This window comes from Rhipicephalus microplus, chromosome 9 (assembly GCF_043290135.1).
Source record: "Rhipicephalus microplus isolate Deutch F79 chromosome 9, USDA_Rmic, whole genome shotgun sequence".
Lineage (NCBI taxonomy): Eukaryota > Metazoa > Arthropoda > Arachnida > Ixodida > Ixodidae > Rhipicephalus > Rhipicephalus microplus.
This window is the reverse complement of record NC_134708.1, coordinates 69,250,167-69,271,994: the sequence shown is the minus strand read 5'-3', so window position 1 is coordinate 69,271,994 and position 21,828 is coordinate 69,250,167. Positions and strand designations below refer to the sequence as shown.

Genomic DNA, 21,828 nt, shown 5'->3' with positions numbered 1-21,828 from the left:
GCAACTTTGTTGAAGTTGCACCATGAGTGATATGACATATTTTGCCAGAAAAACATTCATTCATGTAATTTGTGGAAAGTGACCACAGAAACAGCGTTTTCACAACTATTACAAGTAAAACCATGGGCTGCTCTTGAGTCCACACATGTTAAGCGATCTGTTTGTTGTTTGTCTTTCTAATTAAATGTATTGGAAAGTTCTGTTCCTGTGTAGTACAGTCGTCGACCGATTTTCCGGACTCCAAAAATTCGGACTTGTTGGATATTCCGGACTTCATAAATGCACCGTCAGCGATTCCATAGAGCTAATGCATTGTTTCGACCGATTTTTCGGGCGAATTTGCCCCTGAAAGTTCGATTTTTCGGACTAAATCGCTCGTTTTGTGCCACGCTCCAAGCCATTGTGAACGCCGCCATGTTGGATTTTCTGTCGGCTTGGCTAAGCTTGGTCTTCAGATGCCTTTCCTGCCTCCGAGATTGGAATGCGCACGCCATGTTTTAAGTTTCGGAGGCCGTGTTTGCTTTTTAAAAGACGCGGTGATGGACGCCGTTTTTTCGTCTTCGGTCAGCACTATCGTCATCACATCGCACGGGGAGGAGGCGAAAGAAGGATTCTTTTATTGTCGTTGCAGCTTTTTCATTTCGCTCGCAGGATTTCAAGCTGGACGGTTGTGCCCTCGCGATCTCCGACTTCAGCGTAGCTCCCGCCGACTGGTTCGCCCTCCGCGGTCTCCTGACGCCGTGTAGCTCTCGCATTGTGGCACCCCGCCCTTGGACTGCTTCAACCGGATCCCCACTTTCCTATCTCCTTCTTTTTCCCTCTCGTTGGCTGTCTTCTTCTGCTTCTACTTTCCTTCTATTCTTTTTATCCCTCCTTCCCCCCCACCCCTATAAGGCACTGCGCCGTGTCGCCTGAAGGCAGACAGAAATTAGGTGCCTTTTTCCTCTTCATTCTAATCACTACCACCCACCAGTCGCCATTCTGCACGTGTTGTGTCGCGTAGCGTCGAGACGTTGTGTGCTTCGCAGCGGCTATCTGCGGCATCGAATTTTGTGTTCTCGGTGCCATGGCTCCGCTATCTGTGCCATCGCGGGAGCCAGGTGGTGTGAAGAAGCGTGGGAAGTATACGACCCTGACGATGGAGAAGAAAGCTGCCATAATCAAGCTAATAGAGAGTGGACGTTCGCAGCTAGATATCGCTGGATGACGGTCGACGTCGGATGGCGGTCGTCGTTGTCGTCGGATGACAACGACGACCGCCCGCAGCCGTCGGAGATCGCCAACGCGGTGACAATTTTGTCGAGCGTTTACGGCGACGATGTCACCTTGGCGCAAATACGGGCAAACCAAATTGCCTCCAAGCGTAGTTTGAGGCAAGGCAGCATCAAGGACTTTTTTAAACCTGCCTGATGCAATAAACTTCAGATTTTTGGCGAAAACGAATTTTTCGGACTGTTCGATTTTTCGTACTTTTTTTCGGTCCCCGCCAGGTCCGAAAAATCAGTCGGCGACTGTATTGTCTTTTGCCTCTGCAAGAGTCAGATTGATCTCGATGATGAGAACAGCGAAAATTTTACGTGAGGTATAGTGGTCTGATTTTTCATCTGTATACTATTCATTATATCGCCCTTTGCTTATGTGCTACGCAGTGCTATGTTCAGGGGGAGTCGCCCAACTGTTCTCTATGCTATCCCACGTTCATCTGAGGGGTGTTCACTATTGCACTGTATAATTGCAAGATTTTTTCAGCGCGCAAACAAAGGAAAAAGGACAGGGTAGACAGAAAGAGCGCTGACTTCCAACTAACTTTATTTCACAGAGTGGCAAGAATATATACGTCTAAAAAGACTGATTACAGAGCATGAAGGTAAAAAAAGCAAGCCTAATCTACACATCAGTAACAAAGCACGTGTGACGGGTCCTCTATTTCTTCAAAGCCCAGCCAGGTAATCGCGTTCAGCCTGTGATAAAGAAACCGATGCAGTGCTTACGCATTTATCTCCTAGCAAGTGTATTTTTTCGGCTTCGATAATTTCCTGTGTAAGCTGGTTCCTGCGCCTTGCCAATATAGAGCACTGATCAAAGAGGGGGGGTGCATCCACAATCTCGGCAATGAATGCCAAGATGCCCTTGTACAACATTTTCGCATTGTTTCGGTGCTCTCAGAGGCGGTCATTATGGAAGCCGAAAAAATACACTTGCTAGGAAATAAATGCGTAAGCACTGCATCGGTTTCTTTATCACAGGCTGAACGTGATTACCTGGCTGAGCTTTGAGGCAATAGAGGACCCGTCACACGTGCTTTGTTACTGATGTATAGATTAGGCTTGCTTTTTTACCTTCATGCTATGTAATCAGCCTTTTTAGACGTGTATATTCTTGCCACTCTGTGAAATATAGTTGGAAGTCGGCGCTCTTTCAGTCTACCCTGCCCCTTTTCCTTCGTTCGCGCGCTGAAAAAATCTTGCAAATATGACTACGCACCAACTAGCCCAAGCTTCCACTCTTGTGCACTGTATAAATATGACTGACTGAATGTATCCTGAAGACATATTCGATGCAGTTGCACTAGCTGCCACGCTGATTCCTTCTCTAATGCATGGTACATTGGCTGTATTGGCAGATCACTGTTGGAAATACTGGAGACAAAATGATAAGTTATTCTCCACAGATGAATAGGCATGAGTCAACTCACTGCTTACTGTTTCCCTACTGCCTTTCTTTCTCTACTTACTGCCTTACTACATGGCCATTGAGTTTAAACATAACCTGTAAGCTGGTGCCACCATCTTTCGGCAGTGAGGCCATGGAAGCACTTGGGCTACACGACTTTATCGACCATTCCTCATCTCACTTTGTGGCAATGTGGCATCACTAGTGGTGGCACAGTGCGGGGCTAACCAGGAAGCTACATCAAGGATAGGCATTACATCGCCTTCTCCCACATTCATTCATTTATTCATAATTTATTCAATCACTGATTCTTTATTTCTTCGGGACCCCACATGGTGTCATTATATGACTATTATGATATTTACCTATTACAATAGTTATAATTGTAGTTTACAATACAATCATAATAAATACAATTGTAGTTTAGAATAGCTTACTAATATAGTTGACTACGCTCAAACCTCATTTTAACAGTCAGATCTACCTCGAAAGTACTTCATAATATCCAAAAATTTATTATGAATGTACATTCTTAACACTGTGTGTACAGGAAAACTATTTTTCACTTCATTTCATTCATTTCATTTATTTATACTGTTAGCCCAGAAGTGGGCCGTTACAGGGTGGAAGTACAAACAATTATTTGCAAAAAAGAAGTACCGTACAGGTCTCGAGATAATTTCTCGGTATTATTGTGACCAGCAACTCGAAGTTATACATAACATACATAAATGGAACACACATGCGATGCAATACATACGTGCAGAACAGCACATGACGCATTTGAGGCGGCACTTTTGCACCGCGCTGAAGATTTGAAAGACAACTACTGCAGGATCATGCAACCAACAAAAAGTACACACACACGCAAAAAAAAAACATATGTCACTGTTATTCAGAAAATAAACGTTTTAGATTCTGTTCAAATGATGTAAGCGAGGAACAACCAATTATAGACTCTGGCAGCATATTCCAATCTTCAATAGCACGTGGAAAGTAACTGAACTTAAAGCAATCGTTACGTGGGACTAGGGGTGGTATATACATATTATGGCGATGTCTGGAGTGTTCTTGTGTGTTGACCTGGAAGTAATCTGAATAGTTTAGTTTAAATTGATTATGAATTAACTGGAAGAGGAATTTCAGACGCTCAATCCTCGTCCTAAGTTCAGGACTATCCAGTCCAGCTTTTTTACAGAGTTCAGTAGGAGAATGATGTCGGCTATATTTATTAAAAATAAATCTCGCACCAAGTCGCTGTATTTTTGTTATTTTATTGCAGTTTGTCTTTGTGTAAGGGTCCCAGACAATTTTAGAATATTCGATAATAGGTCTGACAAGAGTTTTGTAAGCAAGACACTTTATATCAGATGGGGCGGTATAAAGGTTACGTCTAAGGCTATACTTCATTGTAACAGATGATTTGTTATATCTGGGTTTGTTATATCGAGGCTAATAATATTAAATATTGCAATAGCTAAAACATTAAGGTGAAAAAAATTGTGAACACTCTTTCCATCAAAACAGATGAGCAAGTGATGGCAGTGATGTCATAAGGAGAGTCATTCATTTAGAATTATGGGAGGGAAAAAAGAGCATGAAAATGTGAACATGCGCACTTTGTGGTGGGCAGCATATAGCCATTCAATTACCTATGTGCTGTTATAATCATGCTGGATGGAAGTGAAGTGTATTAATATTAAGTCAGAGTGAAAAGGGCTCTGAGAGAATCTGCGAGATAATGATGAGCTGGTCACCATTGGCACGTAGGTCAAGCCAGGAGAGGTGGTGATCAAGCAGGGTGACGACGGCGACAACTTCTACGTGATCCACAGCGGCACGTACCACATCTTTGTGACGACGGACGCAGAGAAGGACAAGCTGGTGGGCAAATACGATGGAACAGGCAGCTTCGGCGAGCTGGCGCTCATGTACAACATGCCGCGAGCAGCCACTATTGTGGCCGTGACAGACGGCTCCTTGTGGGCCATGAACCGGCAGACATTCCGGCGCATCGTGCTCAAGAGCGCCTTCAAGAAGCGCAAGGAGTATGAGAATTTGCTCGAGAAGGTGCCCATGCTCAAGTCTCTCAATGTGAGTATCGCAAGCTCCTTTTTGGCTTGCCATTTTGGCGAATTTGTGATTTCGTTGTGCTGTGTTACTTTCACCCTGTGAAAGTATAGAGCCATAGTACATTGTCCGGCTAGTTAGTTGATGATCATGTTATGTTTGAACAGTGCTACTCGATGTGGACCAGGAAGAACATGCACATACACAGCGCTGCTTATCTGAGCACAGTGACCATGTACCGTATTTACTCCATTCTACGGCGCCCTCGATTGTAACGCGCAGCCGGTTTCAACGACGAAAAAAAAAAGAAAAACAGTAAGACATCGATTGCAACGCGCACCCATTTTTCTCCTTGGCCCGCACGATCACACTACTCGAAAAAACGATTTCTTTCGGGAGCGTCTTTCATTTAAATATGAGGTACGGGGAAGCTTGTGTCCATCTGACGTGTAACAGAGCATTGCCGTCACTGCAGTTTTACCGTGGACCGATGTCAGCACGCAAACTTGCTTCGCCCCCTTTTTCTCGACTGTTATGGTATGGGTTGTGGCGACGGTTGTGGTATGTCCAAGTAAAGAGGCGTCTGATTGGCATTCCCGATTTGCCCAAGCAGATAGCCGTTGTTGTGCCGCAAGTTTAGAACGAACCTCTGAAAACTGTGAAGCTTTTCATCGTACTCCTCTCGAAACTTTTCGCATATGCCCGTTCGCCTTCGGAGGTAAAAGCTTTTTCTCTTTATAAAGTTAGTTAGCCAGTACCTGCTCGCTTTAAAGTGGCTCCGCATTAGCCCTTTTTCTATTCTAAGGTTAACTGCATAGCCCGCACTTAGAACAGTTCTGTCGTCACGGGCCATTGTGCCGCTCGCTGCTCAAGCACATACTCGCCAAGCAGCTCTTCGATTTGCGGAAACCGACCCTGCTGTGGTCCACTGAAGCATTTGCGTGAAGCTTTGCTGTCGACAATCTTCTGCTTTTGTTTCTGCCAGTCCCGCTTGCACGTTTCGGGAACTCCGAACGACCGTGATGCGGCCCATTTCCGTCCGTTTCTACACACGCGATGACTTTTCTTTTAAAAGCGGCATCGCGGTGCACTCGAGTTTTTGGAGTCGGTCCTTCGATGCCGTCGACGCTAATGCACTACAAGATGACGAACTCCTCAGCACACGTACGAAGTGCCGCACATGGGAAACATATAGGCAGAAATGGTCGACGCGCCATGCCGACGCACGTAGGGGGCAGCCATTTTTTTTTTGTACTCGATTCTAAGGCACATGCAATTTATGAACTCGCTTAACCGGAAAAAAGGTGCGCGTTAGATTCGAGTAATTATGGTACCTGTGTGCTTGGGACTCGTAAATGTCATAATCAGTCGCTAGTATGCTATGTCTCACTGGGTCACTCGTGGCTCTATGAACAGTGCAACTAGATGCAGGCAAAGAGGAATGCACACACCCAGTGCTATATATCTGAACACAGTTACTATGTATCTGCATGCTTGTGACACATGAATGTTGTCGCGATCAGTCACTTGTATGCAATGTCTCACTGGTTCACTAGTGGCCCTACATACTATGTTTGAACTGTGGGAACGTGCACACATGCCGCATGCTGCATGTTTGTGTGTGTGTGTGCATCTTCTATGTCCACATGGCCACGCTGTTCAAGCATTGCATAGAGCCACCAGTGATCCAGTTTGACACCATACTAGTGACAAAATGGGACAACATTTATGTGTCACAAATGCACACATACATAATCATAGCTGTATTATGTCCCTGTCACATTGTGATGTCTTGTTAGTGAGAAGTGTTTTGTTGGAAGTACACATAAAGTAATTAGCGCTGTGATGTCAGTGGCACATTGGGACAACTGGTTCTTACTATCAGAGGATCATTGGTGAGGCTTCGTTAGTCACAATATGACAGACTGGTATATGTGTGCCTTATTAGTGATAACTGTGCAAAGGGAATCATGAGTGAGATGTTGTGACAACTTATATAACCAACTAGGATATGTTTGCCATATAAAAGTGACTCTAGTAAAAAAAGAGTAATTAGTGGTAATGTGTAACTCACACATAGTAGTAGCTTATTGTCACCACTGAGGGTTTTTGTGCCGTTAGTCACATTAGTATACGTACAGGATCACAGGTGATGCTCTGTCAGTGGCGCACCATCTTCATGTGCATCAAGAAATGGATTGAAATGTTCTGTTCTGTATAAACATATTCTTGCTAATTATTTTCACTCTGTAACATTGCATGCACTCATGTGTTTCATGCACACCATTATTATTTCCTTCTCTGTTAACTCCTATTTTGCGTACAAATATTTTTCTGTAAATTTATGGCTTTATTATAGTCATTTTACTTTGAGATCCTATCGTATGTACAGCATAGGAGTGAATAAATGTTCAACAATGATTTTATGATTTGCTAGAACTGATATGTTGTATTAGTTTATTGTCACTAACAAGTTTTAGCATGTTACAGCCTTGACACACTGCAGCAATGCAACTCAATTGACAGCGCTTCCCTGTCACCTTTTGTGACAATATAGTGTCACTAGCAGTGGTGTATCGTAGCACTGATGTGCTAGCTAGCCCAGTAGTGTGCTTTTAATGCCGGGAAAATGTTTTTACTCGTGGACAGCAATAGCAGTGCTTTGTCCTCTCTTGTGCAGCACTACGAACGAATGAATTTGTGTGACGCCCTGATGCCACGGGCGTACAAGGATGGGGACCTCATCATCATGCAGGTACGCCTTCATGCCAAGTCGTTTTTCACGTCTGATGCGTGGCTTGCAGAAAGGTTTATTGTCGCACATCTACAACGAGCGGTGCATTGTTAGTGCACAGTCATTTACTTGATAGGGCTTGTTCAACTTCAAAATTTTCTCGCATCAACTTTATGGCCTTCAGGGTTCTTGACCCTGGCTTGTTGCTTGTGACCGTCACTCATCATCTTATCATGAGCTCACCTTAGCATTTTGCCACACTCTTCGTGCCCCTTGATGACCATAGGATGTCCACGTGATTTTGATTCTGTTCTGTCAATGGGTGTATGTAGACGAATACTTATAATAATAATAATAATAATTCTTGCTACACAAACTGTACAAAGGGCCTGGATCGTGGCATTATCTGACAAAATAAAGCTTGTCTAGGCTGTCTAATTTGCACAAAGGAGGCAGCATGTTAAACACTTAGAACATTCGCACACGAAGCGCTGATTAAGTATGTCTTCAAATTTGATTAACCAGCCATTTCAACAACAAGTATTACTCAGCTAGGCAAATGCAGCTATTACAGGAGTTGCATCATACTTACAGTTTGTGGCTGGCATGAATTATTCCTCGTGATGTATTCAAGAATGCGTTGCCTTTTAAATGTGTTATTGACTGGAACGCCTACTCACCAAAAAAAGAAGTTGTGATTTTGGTTTGAAAAACCATTATGAGATGTTACCAGTGCCCTGACTCAGTACAACACTCTGCTGACTTCCTGAAAAAATGAATGAATGAGTGTTGTCGGCCTCTGCCAGAAGCCTGCTTTCTTAACTGGTGTTTTCATCTATTCTACTTTTGAAATCAAGTGTGATATGCGTTATGTATGTGAGAGAGCACAGATCCTGTCGCTCTGGTTTGAAATGTATAAACCTGCCAGTAACCTGTTCAGCGCACAGTAGGATTAAAAATTTTTTAATTAAGTCGTTTGTTGATAGCAAGCCGTAGGACATTCGTTTTTTTCGCAGGGGGATGCTGCGGATGGTATGTACTTCATTGAAGATGGAACGGTCCGCATCTGCGTCAAGAAAGACGTGAGTGGCCAAAGCTTGCCTTTTGCTGCACATCCTGCTAATGTTAAATCAATCTGTACTTGTAGGCCTTATAGCCAACCTCTTGTTCATTGATTACGGCAAGATGCGTGTCCTTGCATAAACTTCCATTAATGAATTTGTTCCATTCAACAAAGCAGTGTTTATAAACATGGTCATGCCTGGTTTGGAATGATGGAAATGGGTAGAAGGAATGTAGGCTGCCCTTAATCTTGCCGATTGTTAATTTCATGCTTGCTATGGGAAACACTATATCGTTTGTATAAGTTTCGGCCACGTGGCATATGCAAACAACTCTTGTCTGTACATGCGATACGTCATCAAACTGTCAGTGAAGAAAGTTTATTTTCAGATCAGTAGTTGTAGTGTCGGGCCCTGCCGAGGCTGCGGTTGGAATACCGTGGTCCTTCGCCCATTCACGGGCCCCTTGGCTTGTTAAAACTAATCTAATGTGTGTGTGGGGAGGGTGGCAGAGAAATTGGTATTAACTTTCTAACGTTCTATGGTGCAATGCCATTTGCATGGCACTGTGCGGGCTAATCGAATCACATTCGTCGTAATGCCACTTGTCTCCTAATGGCTTCACTAGCACTCATTTGACTGAGAAATATGTACTCTGAATGCTAAAAGTTGCTCATTTCTGCGTGCATAAAACATTTTAAGCAGCATCTGTTGTGCCAAAAGTATCTTATACATGACTTCTAGCAATTCCCACACTATTTGCTAGTTTCACTGCACTGAAATTCACTTCAGAATCGCAAGGCCTTCCACCTGGCAGGCGCCCTGTCAAGGTCTGGGCTTCAGGGTCAACACGAAACTGCCAGAGTCGCAGTTTTGCGGTGACAGTTGCAAAAGTAGTACAATGCTGTGACAAAAAAGTGTTGTAAAAGGGAGCTTGAGATTCGTGGTAAGTTTTCACAAACATTCTGAGGTTGGTGCTCACCCAAACGCAACATTTCACACGCAAGCAAGAAACTCTTATATTGAAGTGTGCCTTGTGCTTATGATAACAGAGAAAATACATACATCTTTTACATAAGCCAGTCTGCTTGTCTTTTATACGGGTACTTATATATGGAGTTCTATACAAAGTCTTTTGTACGTACTATGGTTTTATGGGAGGAGCCTTGATTATTTCTTATGCTTTAACCCAATAATAGTTGCTTGCATTCGAAATTTTCAGTGTGACCTACTGAGGGGTACTTTGATTTCACTGCTCTCTTTCTGTAAGTGCCTTCATTATTGCCATCGTTCTGAGTTGACTGACACATGCTGAAAGAGCAATAGTTCTTTGAGCCAGTGAAATCTGAGCTGCACTTGGTCTCATGCCGCTTACAGCTGTACCTTACAAAAACATTTGCTTGCGCAACTATTGGAGCACTCCGAATGTTTGAATGAATAATAACGTATTCTAATTGCCTTTGATTTGAATTCAAGAAATTGCAAATTCCAAATTATTTGAAATACACAAACAGGCGTATATTAGATCATGTTACCCCCCTTTTGTGAAGGTGGTTTCACTGCAGTGAAGAGGTGCTTTTCTGTGATTACACCTATACAAAAAAAAATCTGTACCGCTGCAAAGCCCCACCTTAAGGTTAAACATACCGTATTTACACGATTGTAAGACGACCCTTTTTTTAAAATTTGACAATCCAATGTTGGGGGGTCGTCTTAGAATCGAAATCGAACCATGTAGTGTCATCTCGAATAGTTTCCCGCTCAATCCAAAGCGCATAGTTTTCCGCGTGCTTATACAAAAGCTTTTCTTTTTTTAGCATCTACTGCGCGCATTACGAGTGCCTTTATGACGAGCGCACGGCTCTTGAGGGAGCACCGGTAATCGATGGAAGAGCCGCCGTAGGGGGGTATTGGTAGTTGACGGAAGAGCTCCTCTTTGTGTCACAATTTTCCAAGCGGGCGCGTCGCTGCGTGCTCCTGTCGCTTGTGCCCACGACCGGCTCTCTCGAGTCACTTCTGTCTGACATGAGTGCCGTAGGCTCGAAGAACACTCGGCGCTCGCTTACGGCAACGTTTAGGCGGGCTGCTATTCTTCATGCAAAGGAAACCAACAACTGTGCAGCAGGACGGAAGTTCGGAATCGGTGAATGTGTGGTGCGGAAGTGGCAGCTTCAGCGCGAGGAAATTTTCTCGTGCGACTCCAAGCGCCGTGGCTTTCGCGGGCCGAAGTCTGGCCGCTTTTCGGAACTAGAGGCGAAGCTTGCGGCCTACTCACACTTGACGACGACGTGCTGTGGGACTGCAGCAGCACCAGCGAGGACAACTCCAGCGACGATGAATAATCCTCCGCAACCACGTGAATAAATTTCCCTTGTGTAAAATGCGCGCATTCTTTTTTTTTTTTTTTTTGAGATGCGTTTTTGGGGGGGGGTCGTCTTACATTCGAGTCGTCTTACAATCGTGTAAATACGGTATTACCCTGCATTGATTCTTCCTTTCTTCAAGGTAAAATTCTTGTTATACTAGCTTATATACTCTAAGTGTAGTAAATGTTCAAGTCTATCATATTTTATATGTTGTCACATGCCAAAAGTGAAATCCTGCTATTTAAAGTTGCTTGAATTTCTTTCGAATCAAAAAAGAATAACATTTACTCATGCCTTGTTTCAATTAAAAATGTTGTGCAGGTTATTTGGGTCATGACAAATGTGTGCATTTATCTTTATAATGTGTGATACATACTATTTGAATTCGATTCGAAGTTATTTGAACCAAATTGCTATTTTTTTTTGATCGAATCTAAAATTTATCATTCGCAAAAGCCTGAACTCCGCTGCTGCTAACATGGTGGTAATATTTGGGAGGAAAGGGAGAAGGAAAGAGGAGAGGGCGTGTGAAATGGACTGATCGCTGTGTACATATCTTTGAAGAAATTGTCGCGTCTTTTCGCAGGGTGGAAACGAGACGGAGGTATCAAGGATCGGCAAGGGCGGCTACTTTGGAGGTGAGTCCTCCGCGATCTCCCAAATGCTTTCTCACCGCAGGAACCACATCTGGATTCATCACTTGTTTGCTGTGCACACATGTGCTCAGTGTAAGGAATGTTGCGTTGTTTGCAATGTAAAAATACAAATGTAAAACGTTTTTATACAATATGCTTATATTGCGCTTGATTTCACAATAATTGCAGTATTGGAGCTTGCAAGAAATCTATATTCAGAGGCGTGCGTTTGGAGATGCATGCATTCAAAGAGATGTGAAAACTGCTCTATATGTTGAGAATGACTGAATATAAGGTGATTTGACTGTGCAGCCATTCGCAGTGCCTCATTTAACTGCCACACTTTTCAGAATGACATCTCTACAAGATTTCGGGATCTCTTCACGTGAATCCCACATTTTGCAGACATACGCAACACGTGATATGACATATATTAAGCTAACTTCTCACCCTACAACAAGTTGTAAAACTGGCTGCACTGCTAGAACATCTTATTTAGTGCAAATAATCAATTGCTTGTCATAAGATAAAAAAACAACCTAGAAACCCCAGTAAACAGTGGACGGCACCCTGGGCTCTTTCTGGGTGTTACCATTGTTCAATTTAAAATTGTGATTTGAAATCATCCTCAGTTTTTGTTGGTACTACACTCAAACCTTGTTGTAACGAAGTTGAAGGGAAGCCACAATTATTTCGTTATATTTATTATTTCGTTATATCGATTATAACAGTCTGTGGCAATGTATGCCCAGATGGGCACACACCAATAAGCATGCAAAGAAGGAAAGCGCCTCGTGGCCCGATGCACCGCCACGCGACCACGCATGCGACGGAAAATGAACACAGTTGAATCTCATTAATTTGAACACGCTCAATTCGAACTTCCGGTTAATTCGAACTAACGCTGTGGTCCCATCAAAGTTATGTGTATTCTAATGGGTGAAAACGCCCTCCAATTCGAACACACAAGTACTTGCGGCGGTTAATTCGAACAAACCGCACTCTGAAAATGCTCTCAGCACCATGCCCGATCCCACGGCGGCACCTTTCAAAGCTGCGGGCGAAGGAGGAAAAGAAGAAAAAGAAAGAAAAAACTGTGGCAGATTGTTTGCCATTTTTTAAATGCCGATCTGCGATGCGCCTGTGCCACGCTTCTCCCTTTTCTATCTCTGCACGTAGAGACCCTTCTCCTTTCAAGGTCGCGTGTGGAGAGAGAGGAAAAAAAAGAAAGCTGTGGCGAAGAGTCCTCCTTTCTCGGTGAAGAGGGTAGCAGCGGAGACGCAGTCGTTGCCATCGTCATTAGAGAGTGTTGGCGCTGGACTTAGCCCCGCGCTACTATGCTTTGCAAACTACGTACAAAATTGACTCGCTGCGAGGCAAACATGTACAGATGCGCATCACCGATTACTTCAATTAATGACGAATGTCCTCTGATTTGTGAATAAATGTAAGTCTTCTGAAGCTTCCTCGTTGTGTGTTCTTATAAGTGAGAGGGAAATCGCTTTGCACCGAGGTGTTGCTTCTCAGTCATGTGACCTGCTGAGCACTTCCTCAATCCTCTCCGCTGGCTGTGTGAGGAGGAGGGCTCCCTCGGCCACGCATGGCATGGCTGTAAGAACGGCGGGGGAGTTTTGAAAGAGCCACACTGAACGAGCATCAAATCACCGTAGAAAACGATATAGAAAACAATATATACAAAGGATATATAGAAAACGACCGTAGAAAACTACGGCCGGTTTGTAAAGACGACAGTCTTTCTTGGGGACCTTCGACGCCAAAATTTTGATCTGTCTACCTGTCTGTACATTTGTCTGTTTGTCTACCATAAAAATACCGCCAAACGACACTAAATGATACTACAAACAGCCAACCCCATCTGCAGTGCCCACCAATATTGCTCAGGTTTCAGCATTCATACTTGTGTGATTGTCGAATAAAAAGCAATTATTGCGTGTATGTGAGGCACCATAATTCATTCATTCATTCATTCACAAAACTTTATATGTGTCCTGAAGCCCAGTCTTTTCAGATCGAGGTGGGCCGCGCCCACTTGGTACCGTCAGGCATAATAACACGCCAATATTCTGCGTGTGTGTCTTTATACTAGAAAAGGCATACTTGAGTAATTCTAAGGACCGTAGCGTTTATCACATTGTGCTGACAGTGCAACGCCATGCTCCAAAAGTCAAGGGTTTCCAACGCTTTGCTAAGACGACACGGTGGTGCTACCTGCCCGTCGCTCTGCGATCTACACTTTATCGCCTCCGAGACAGGCGTGCATCTTTTTCTGTGGGTGCGCATGCCTTCCTTCGTTTTCGAAAATGACTGCCAGATAGGGCTCGTGTCTAACGTGCCTCGATGCACTCGTTCGCGTTCGCTGCACGGATCGAGACTCTAACACAGCGCTTCCAAAATACAATTCACCGATCTTCTCGCGCAGAACATCAAATAAACGTTCTGTTCACTCTTTCCACACACAAGACTATGGTCTTTCGATGACATTTGCGGTGAAACATGCAGATATGGGGCCAATTTTTTTACAGACTGTTTGATAGTCTAATTTAGTTTGTTATATCAATTTACCAATTTTACTTCATTACAATTAGGTTTGAAATGAGGTTTGGTTCTCAATAGAGCTTTCAAAGGAAATTTCATTTACTTTGTATATCAATTATTTTGTTATATCTCATTACATTATAACGAGATTTGAGTGTGTTTATTGACTAGTCACATGGTGAAGTTGGGATGAGAAATAAAATTACTATGTAAGAATAGTATAATTTGTTTTGCACTCGTTATTAAGAGTAATGAAGACGAGCTGATTTTTAACTAGCGATACATCTGTGATGTCGAACATAGAAATTCCAGCGATAAATTTCAAATTGAAACTTTGATTTTTATTTTTTTTCCTCTATAAACACATCTGTAGTGGTGAAATGAACAACAGTAATGTTCTCGGAGTACAGTTTATCAACTGAAAACGATTGATTAAGGTTTTCTCTGTACAGAAATAACCTTTTGCACAGTCTGCAGTCTATGATGCCCTTCATGGTTGCCGTCCTTTTGGTGGGACGGGGATGTCATGTGCCGTTGCCCGTATTGCCATGCCCGACACAGCTACGTCTCGTGCAGAGCTGGCACTGCTGACCAAGAAACCCCGTGCCGCCACGGTGTATGCTGTGGGGCCCGTCAAGCTCGCCTTTCTCGACGTCTCGGCCTTCGAGCGGCTCCTGGGGCCCTGCAAGGAGATTATGATGCGCAACATTGACCAGTACGAGGAGCAGATGGTCCAGGCCTTTGGTGCCAAGGTCAACGTGGCCGACCTCCGATGATGACCCCAAACACGACCCTAAATTTTGCCATTCCCTCTCTCCCTCCTCCTATCCTCGTCACCTTTCCCCCACCCCACCTATATCCCGGTTAACTAGTCGGTCGGGGCTTGCGCAGCCCTGCTCCCTGCAGCGGCCACTGCTGCCGCCGCAATAAACGAGGAGCGCGCCGAGTGTCGCCGGAGCGCCGGCAGCGGTGTTAAAGGCTTGTGGCATGGCGTCGGCATTCGTGCCGCTCTTTTCTCATGGGTCAACAACGTCAACAGAGTGAGCCGTCATGGCACTGGCACGCAAGACAGAGCAGCGAGAAAGCGCCGGGGCAGCTGGCGATTGTCTCGTCACTAATAATATTGTTGTTACTCTTACAATGCGGTGAATTTTAAGAGAGGCGAGTGAGCGCATTGCAAAAGTTTGGTTCGCGTGCTTCCATGGTTAGGCCAAAGGAGAGCTCTGTCTCGGGGATGAACTGCCAGAGCAGGCTGCAACGGTGTTCCTCCCCACTTAGGACCCCGCAGAGAGGGGGACATGGTACAGTCTTTGCCATCAGAATACCTTTGTAATAGTTTTTGTCTGACCTTTTTTTAAGCCTATTTTGGTGGCGACATACTGCCTGTCCATACGTCGCCCATAGGACCATGGTGTTGGGATGGACCTCAGGCTCGATTCACACGGCTGCCCAATGCTCAGTCACGTCAACATCACGACAATCGGTGCCCTTCACGATACAGCGTGTTCTTTTCTTTTTCTTCTCAAAAATGGTGCGCGAGTTCGTTGACTGATGCAGTTTACATCAGCAGCATCCCCTTTTTCACCAAAATATGGAACGAAAATGCAACATAATACAAACGCTGGTGAACAACGGTGACACTGTTCAGGGTGTGACAGCTGTGTAAATCGGGCTTTAGTCGGGCTGGTCCTTATTGAAGTGGTGTCTGTTAAAAATACAGGCAAACTTTTTGTTAAAGTTGTGTTGCAATACGACCCCTCCTCCTCTTGCTTTGTCACCAGAGGGCATTGCTAATACAGAGCTCAGTGTTCTATCGACCATGGTCCTCTGGAGGTTTGGTGTGCAGCTACCTCGCCTCACTTAAGGCATTTTAAGCTTGCTCAGTGGTGCCATCTCGTCACGGCCATGCTTCTTGAAGAGGTTGATTAGCATTTTTACACCTCATGAATATTGTTTGCTTCGGATCGAACTGCGCATAGTGCATAGGTCGTTACGTTTGGGGACGCTACCAGTATTCTTTGCACCGAAGGGTCTTTTTTTCTCAAGTGTCCCATAAAAATATGATGCACTTCCGATGTTTTTGCTTCATTCGAAGAGTAGTGATGATTGTGCAACCTGCTCGATGCCTTCTTGTCCTTTGTTGGTTTGCTGTGGGAAACTGAAGGTATATTGTATATTTGATCTTGCTCCCCATTCGGAGACATTGTAGTAGGCTGTGTCAAGCCAGGCAAAGTGCTCATGGGTCGTGCCATGAAGGTAGTAATCGCAATTAAATAAAATGAAGTAAACCTGTTCTCTTATGGCAAGGACATAAAAACTCTACATTTAAGCAAAGTTTAGATTAATTCACACCCTCATTAAAGTTTCTGAGATGTGTCAGTGTTCAATAGACATAAGTGCATCTCTTAAAAGATGGACTGTTTTTATGTGCTGTACTGGTGCACTGCTCAGCAGTTCCGATGGGCATGCTGTGGTCTTTCACTGTACTCGCCGTTCTGGTGTTCCAAACGATCACGGTTTTACTGCATTGAGTTGGGAATGCGAGGAGGCTGATTACGCTCATTAGACTCTGTGCAGTCTATAGAAGTGGCAGTGCTGTACGACGTATGGGATACCATACCATCTAGATCCGCAGGCAGTGATAAAAGCAACCCTTCATGTCTTGTACAAATAAATATTGTCGCGTTTTGGTCGTGCACCAGTGCCGGATGTTGTGAATGGTTACCGCGGGAGAGAAAAATTATTGTGGCACTAGCAGATTGTCCCCGTCTTTGTGTGTTACTTGAGAGAGGAGAAAAAAGAAAGCAGTTTATAAAAAGGTGGGCTGCGTTCCAAACAGTTGTCGCAAGTGCGAAGAGTGGCATGCTCTCAGGGTCATCTTAGTCGCATAGCAACATTTACTGCCTTTAGGGAATTTAGAGTATGAAGCCTGGTACAGTCGCAAGATACAAGTCTGCTTTGCTTGGGGTGCGAGCCTTTGCACGCCTTCGCTTTTTGCTTCTGCCCGAAATTCGCGCCTCTGTGGCAGACACTGCCAACTCGATGCAGCTGAATGCAGGGAGCATCTCGGTGCACACCCGTCCGTTGAGTGGAAAGAACGATGTCTCATTGATAGAACTTTTGTTGAGGTCGTTGCGGCATGCTGTCGGCTGCTTCAGGAAAGAGCATATCGGCATGCAATGTGTTGCAATTGTCTTGATAAACACCGGAAATGGTCTAGAATTGCCTATTAGATTAACGAAATTTTTGCTGGTATGATCAATGGTCATCTTGGCTAGCATGTATTATGTTGTCCTTGGAGAAATATTAATCGAGCTTAGGGGGGCCACCACCATGCTAACTGGCAGTTTTCGCATGGCAATGTGTTGCTCTCTTGCTGTCCAAGACTCTTTTTATGCTAGAATGCCAGATGGTAGAGCGTGTGACAAAGTGTTTGCTTGAGTGGTTTGGCAGCTCAGTGCCGACATGATTTCAAATGTTGAATAAGGAACTTCATATAAATGATTCAGTCTCTGGGATGCCTAAATTTATTTTCTCTTCATTTAGTTTAAAGGTCGTTTTGCGACTTTAAACTAAATGACGAGGTTCTCTAGTCAGATGAAGAACTTGTCCTCTTGTTTTTGGAGTACCAGTGCAGTACAGTTTGCTTTACGTTGCTCTATTTGAACTTTTGCCGATCTTCAAAGCAGTCGAAAAGTTATAGGGGATTGTGACAACCACATTGAGTTTCATCGTACAGTTGTCTATCCTTGCGCCAGCTGTACGTGCAACACACAGTAAAGTCTAGCAAGATGGCACCGTAAACACTGCTGTTGTAAAGCTCCTCTATGGCATCATAAAGCCCCTCTGAAGATTAAGGGGCTTTACGCTGCCGTTGGTGTCATTGGTGTTGGGGCTTTATTTTCTTCGGTGTCGTTAAAGAGTCTCTCTTGTAGAATAGCATCGCCTATTCTATAATGTGACCAACAGTGAAGCCGTTTAAATCAGCACTAGAAGGCTGGAGCAACATGCATGATATGGTGAGCTGAGGGTCAGCATTGTTTTGTTTTCTTGTTGCACAAAGGCAACGTGAAGGCATAAAGCCATAGGTAGTACTGCGCATGAGAAGGCACTGGAGGCACGGCTGCCGAAACCTTCGCCGGCATTTGGGTGCATCGGGATCTGCCCCCAAAAATGCAAGTCGCAGGCAGCATTTGATTTTGCACTTGGATGTCTTCGTGAGTTTTCTTTTTTTTAGCCTTGCGCACATATGGAGCTATTGCGGGCAACTACCACTGTGGTGCGTTGTTTTTAAAATAATTTATTCGAGCCAGTATCAGCAGTAGCAGCAGCTTGCACAAGCACATAGCTCCACTCGGCGTGCGTGCGTGGGGCTGCATTTGTCTCTCTGTATACATTTGAATCGTTTCGTTGCCGTTATATCTTGTTGACATGTTTATCATATTTTGTTTAGATATATATATATTTTTCTCGGCCATTCATTTCGCGGTTGTGTTCTCTTGCCAACCCAAAATGATGGCCCTCCATTCTCAGCACATTGACCTCACGACCGCCTCCACATCCACACCTTCTCCCATTTTCTTGCCCTTCAGGTCGCCTTCTTCGCAAGCTACGAGCTCACGCACCCTTAGCCTTTGGCGGGGATGGCATTTTTTTGGCTGTTTTTGAATGTAGAGTCGCCCATTATGTAGCTAGTTTGAAGATGAATCGGGGCAGTGTTGAAATATTTGCGAGGGGGGGGACTGTTATGACGGAACACGGCCCGTCTCTCCTGCTGTGGATGTGTAATAATGTTGACGGTGTGTGTGCGTGAAGAAGTGTATTGTCTCTATCGTATTATTTCTTTTCCTTGCCCTTCTACTCGTGTGTGCTCAGCGACGTGCACCGCTTTGATTCAGCCTGCTGTCATGGATATTTGCATTCTTTGTCGTCTTGCCTTTTTGAACCGCTCTTGATGCGGGAGGCCACCACCACACTGGACTGTTGCCATGCCCACCTATACTGTTCAATCTCTTTGTCTTAGTTGTCTGTCCGCTACGGGCCGGGCCCCGTTTGCCAGAGGACGCGCATGCGCACGTCACAATGTTGGCTGCTCTAGCTTGTCTCAAAATGCCCAGATGCTGGACGCCTATCAATATATCGCCGTATTGTCATGTTCGCTGCCTCGGAAGCTCTGATTTAACCACAGAGTTTGGTTCAAAGTGCCAAGATGATGAACGCCAATGTATCTAGCCTGGTCAACTATCTTCACTGCTGTGGTCATGTCTAATTGAGAAATGCGATTATTGGTCCCATGTTCCTGCTTTACCAATCGTGAAACATGTTCGGAACAAAGATCTGTAAGCACTGAATGAGTTCTGAACTCCCTCCCGTGACTTTGATAGGAGTGGTGTGCACCGAAAGCCACAACTTTATCATGGCACAAGTTTGTGATGAACATGGTACCAATATCTGACTACCGCACTTGCACATTGCAAATTTGCGAGATGGTGAGAAAAATTCTGTCCATGTTCGCTAGCTGCCACATGGCAAGAAGATCAAAGCACATGCTAAAACGAGTTGGAAACTAACATGTGGCCTCCGATATCTGGCAGCATAGTGGCGATAACGATGAACTTCCTCTCTAAAGCCATGGTGAGCCCTCGTGTGTAGAATGCAGAGCTGGAAATTAGGCCTTCATATAGGGAAACGGAATTCTTTGGAAAAAGTTAATGTTTCGAGTCGAGCGAAATGCGCGCGTGGAAAGTAAGCCTGGCACAATAAAATTCGCAGCCGCGCTCGTGCGCATGCGCGGTCGCTCTACCCTTGGGTGCCCCCTTTGACCACCGAGCTCATTCCAAGTGTTCTTTCTCCTGTGTTCCTCACGTGTATGCGTCTGTCTTGCACACTCTGAAAATAAAAAAAATACAATATGGCTACCGCTTCGGCAGCGGGACCGAGACTCCGGGTGTGGTTCATTTGTCGTACATTGAGTGGCTGTGTTCGAGGAAAGCTCTGCTCAAATAGTGAACTCATTAGTGTGGGAGTGGTTGTTTAGAAGACGAGAAAGGCACCTAACTTCTGCAGCCCAGTCGGGAGCACAGCTCAGTGCCTGAAGGTGCCAGGACGCAGCACGTGGCACTGTCGGCGTGTTGCGGACATGCCTTCTCTCTCCACTGCTAACAAAGCTGTGGAAAGGGAGAGGAAAGGAGAACTGGTTCCTGAGTTGAACGAACAAAAAGTTGATTGGCGTCAAGACTCGGCAACGCGCTTCTTCTCTGCGTCGCTAGGGCGTATCAACAAGCGTGAGACACTGTAGGCAATCTCCGCAGTAAAGTAGCGGGGCAAGTTTCATGGTATAATGAAGAGTTTACTTGGCAGAAGTAAAATTTCGCCTCAGTTGACAGACTGTGCAGCCGACAGTAATGACTTCCAAAATTTTCTCAGTGAGCGGGCTAGAGCCCCTCTTGCCCCCCTGGTAGATATGCATATGACCCCGTGAGTTTTACTTGCAGGAATAAAACAAGAGCTGTGTGGGAACTGCTCGAGTCTCTTTGCAATCAAGCTTAAAACTGTTTATAATATTTGAATAATCGCAGTGTTGTTCTGTTTGATGCACTGGGGCCATGAAGCTTTATCACATGCCTTTCATTTTGCTCAGTTTTACATGTGCGGAATGTAATGCGCGTTTCAAGTATCCCTGGGTCTCGGCATGGCGTGCATGTTGAAGCATAGGAACATGAACTATGTGTTAAAAGAACTCCGTTTCACAAGCTGTTGGCAGCACTGCCAAAAGTATAGCTTTCTCATCCAACCACAGTTGTGAAAGCATGACAAGTACTCCCTCAAATGTTTTAGGAACCCACAGAAACAAGAAATGCAGAAACTGAAAAGATGGCTTTAATTGAGTTTTTAAAAGCTTGCAGTCTCTCTTAATTATTCGTAATATTGATAGAGAAAGCCCACATGGGCACACATCTGTTTATTCCAGAAACTGAACAAACCTAAAAAAATCCAGATGTTATCGTTATTTGTGAAATGTTATTGTTTCTGCACTGTATTCTAGTTTTTCTTTCTCCATTGCTGTATACCTGAAATGGGATGGTATTTCATTTCTTATGAATTCCCCCCTATGTAATGCCTTCTGGGCCCTTAGGGTATGCAAATAAATAAATATCTGCGGGCAAATGTTGTCAGGTTCATGAGCCTTTTGAAAAAATGGTGTCGCCGAGTTGCTACGAAAGTGTTAACAATTTAGAGTACTTGGTATTTCATTATGGTCCAACTAAGCATGAGGAATAGTTAGGGAGGATGTATGCTAAACTTGCATCTAACAATTACCACCAAGTGTGCATGTCCCTAATTCTGCCCTATAGTCCTTGATTTCAACACCAGGTTTATACAATATGAACAAGATATATCAGAATTTACACTACGGAAAAAGTAGTTCTATCACTTTTTTTTTTGAGAAGGTGGGCCCTGGCTTACCACATGCATGATGACTATTTTTAAATATATGCAAACTTTCTTTGAATATCATTAAAGTCCTGTTGAAAAACCGTGGATTCCAAAACAGAGTTAGAGAGAGGGATAGGTTTATTTACAGAAAGGCAGAGAGGTCGGCCTGAGGCTTAGCTTGCTCTAGCCTGCTACTCTACACTGGGGGAGGGGAAAGGGGAGAAGAAAGAATAATGGATGGCGATGGTCGGGAGACCGGGGTTCGATTCCCCGACGGGGAGCAGTAATTATTTTGA

At 44.4% G+C, this 21,828-nt stretch overlaps 1 protein-coding gene across 2 annotated transcripts in view; it reads left to right on the top strand.

The window, feature by feature from the left end:
• Positions 1-15,072, top strand: part of Pka-R2 (cAMP-dependent protein kinase type II regulatory subunit) — a 134,415-nt gene extending 119,343 nt beyond the window's left edge. For both annotated transcript variants that reach the window (XM_075873770.1, XM_075873769.1), the window contains exons 6-10: positions 4,444-4,767; positions 7,424-7,498; positions 8,494-8,559; positions 11,491-11,542; positions 14,672-15,072. In XM_075873770.1, the coding sequence (XP_075729885.1) occupies positions 4,444-4,767; positions 7,424-7,498; positions 8,494-8,559; positions 11,491-11,542; positions 14,672-14,871 (717 nt within the window). In that variant the 3' untranslated portion in view covers positions 14,872-15,072. The remainder of the gene's footprint in view (positions 1-4,443; positions 4,768-7,423; positions 7,499-8,493; positions 8,560-11,490; positions 11,543-14,671) is intronic.
• The last annotated feature ends 6,756 nt before the right edge of the window (positions 15,073-21,828 follow it).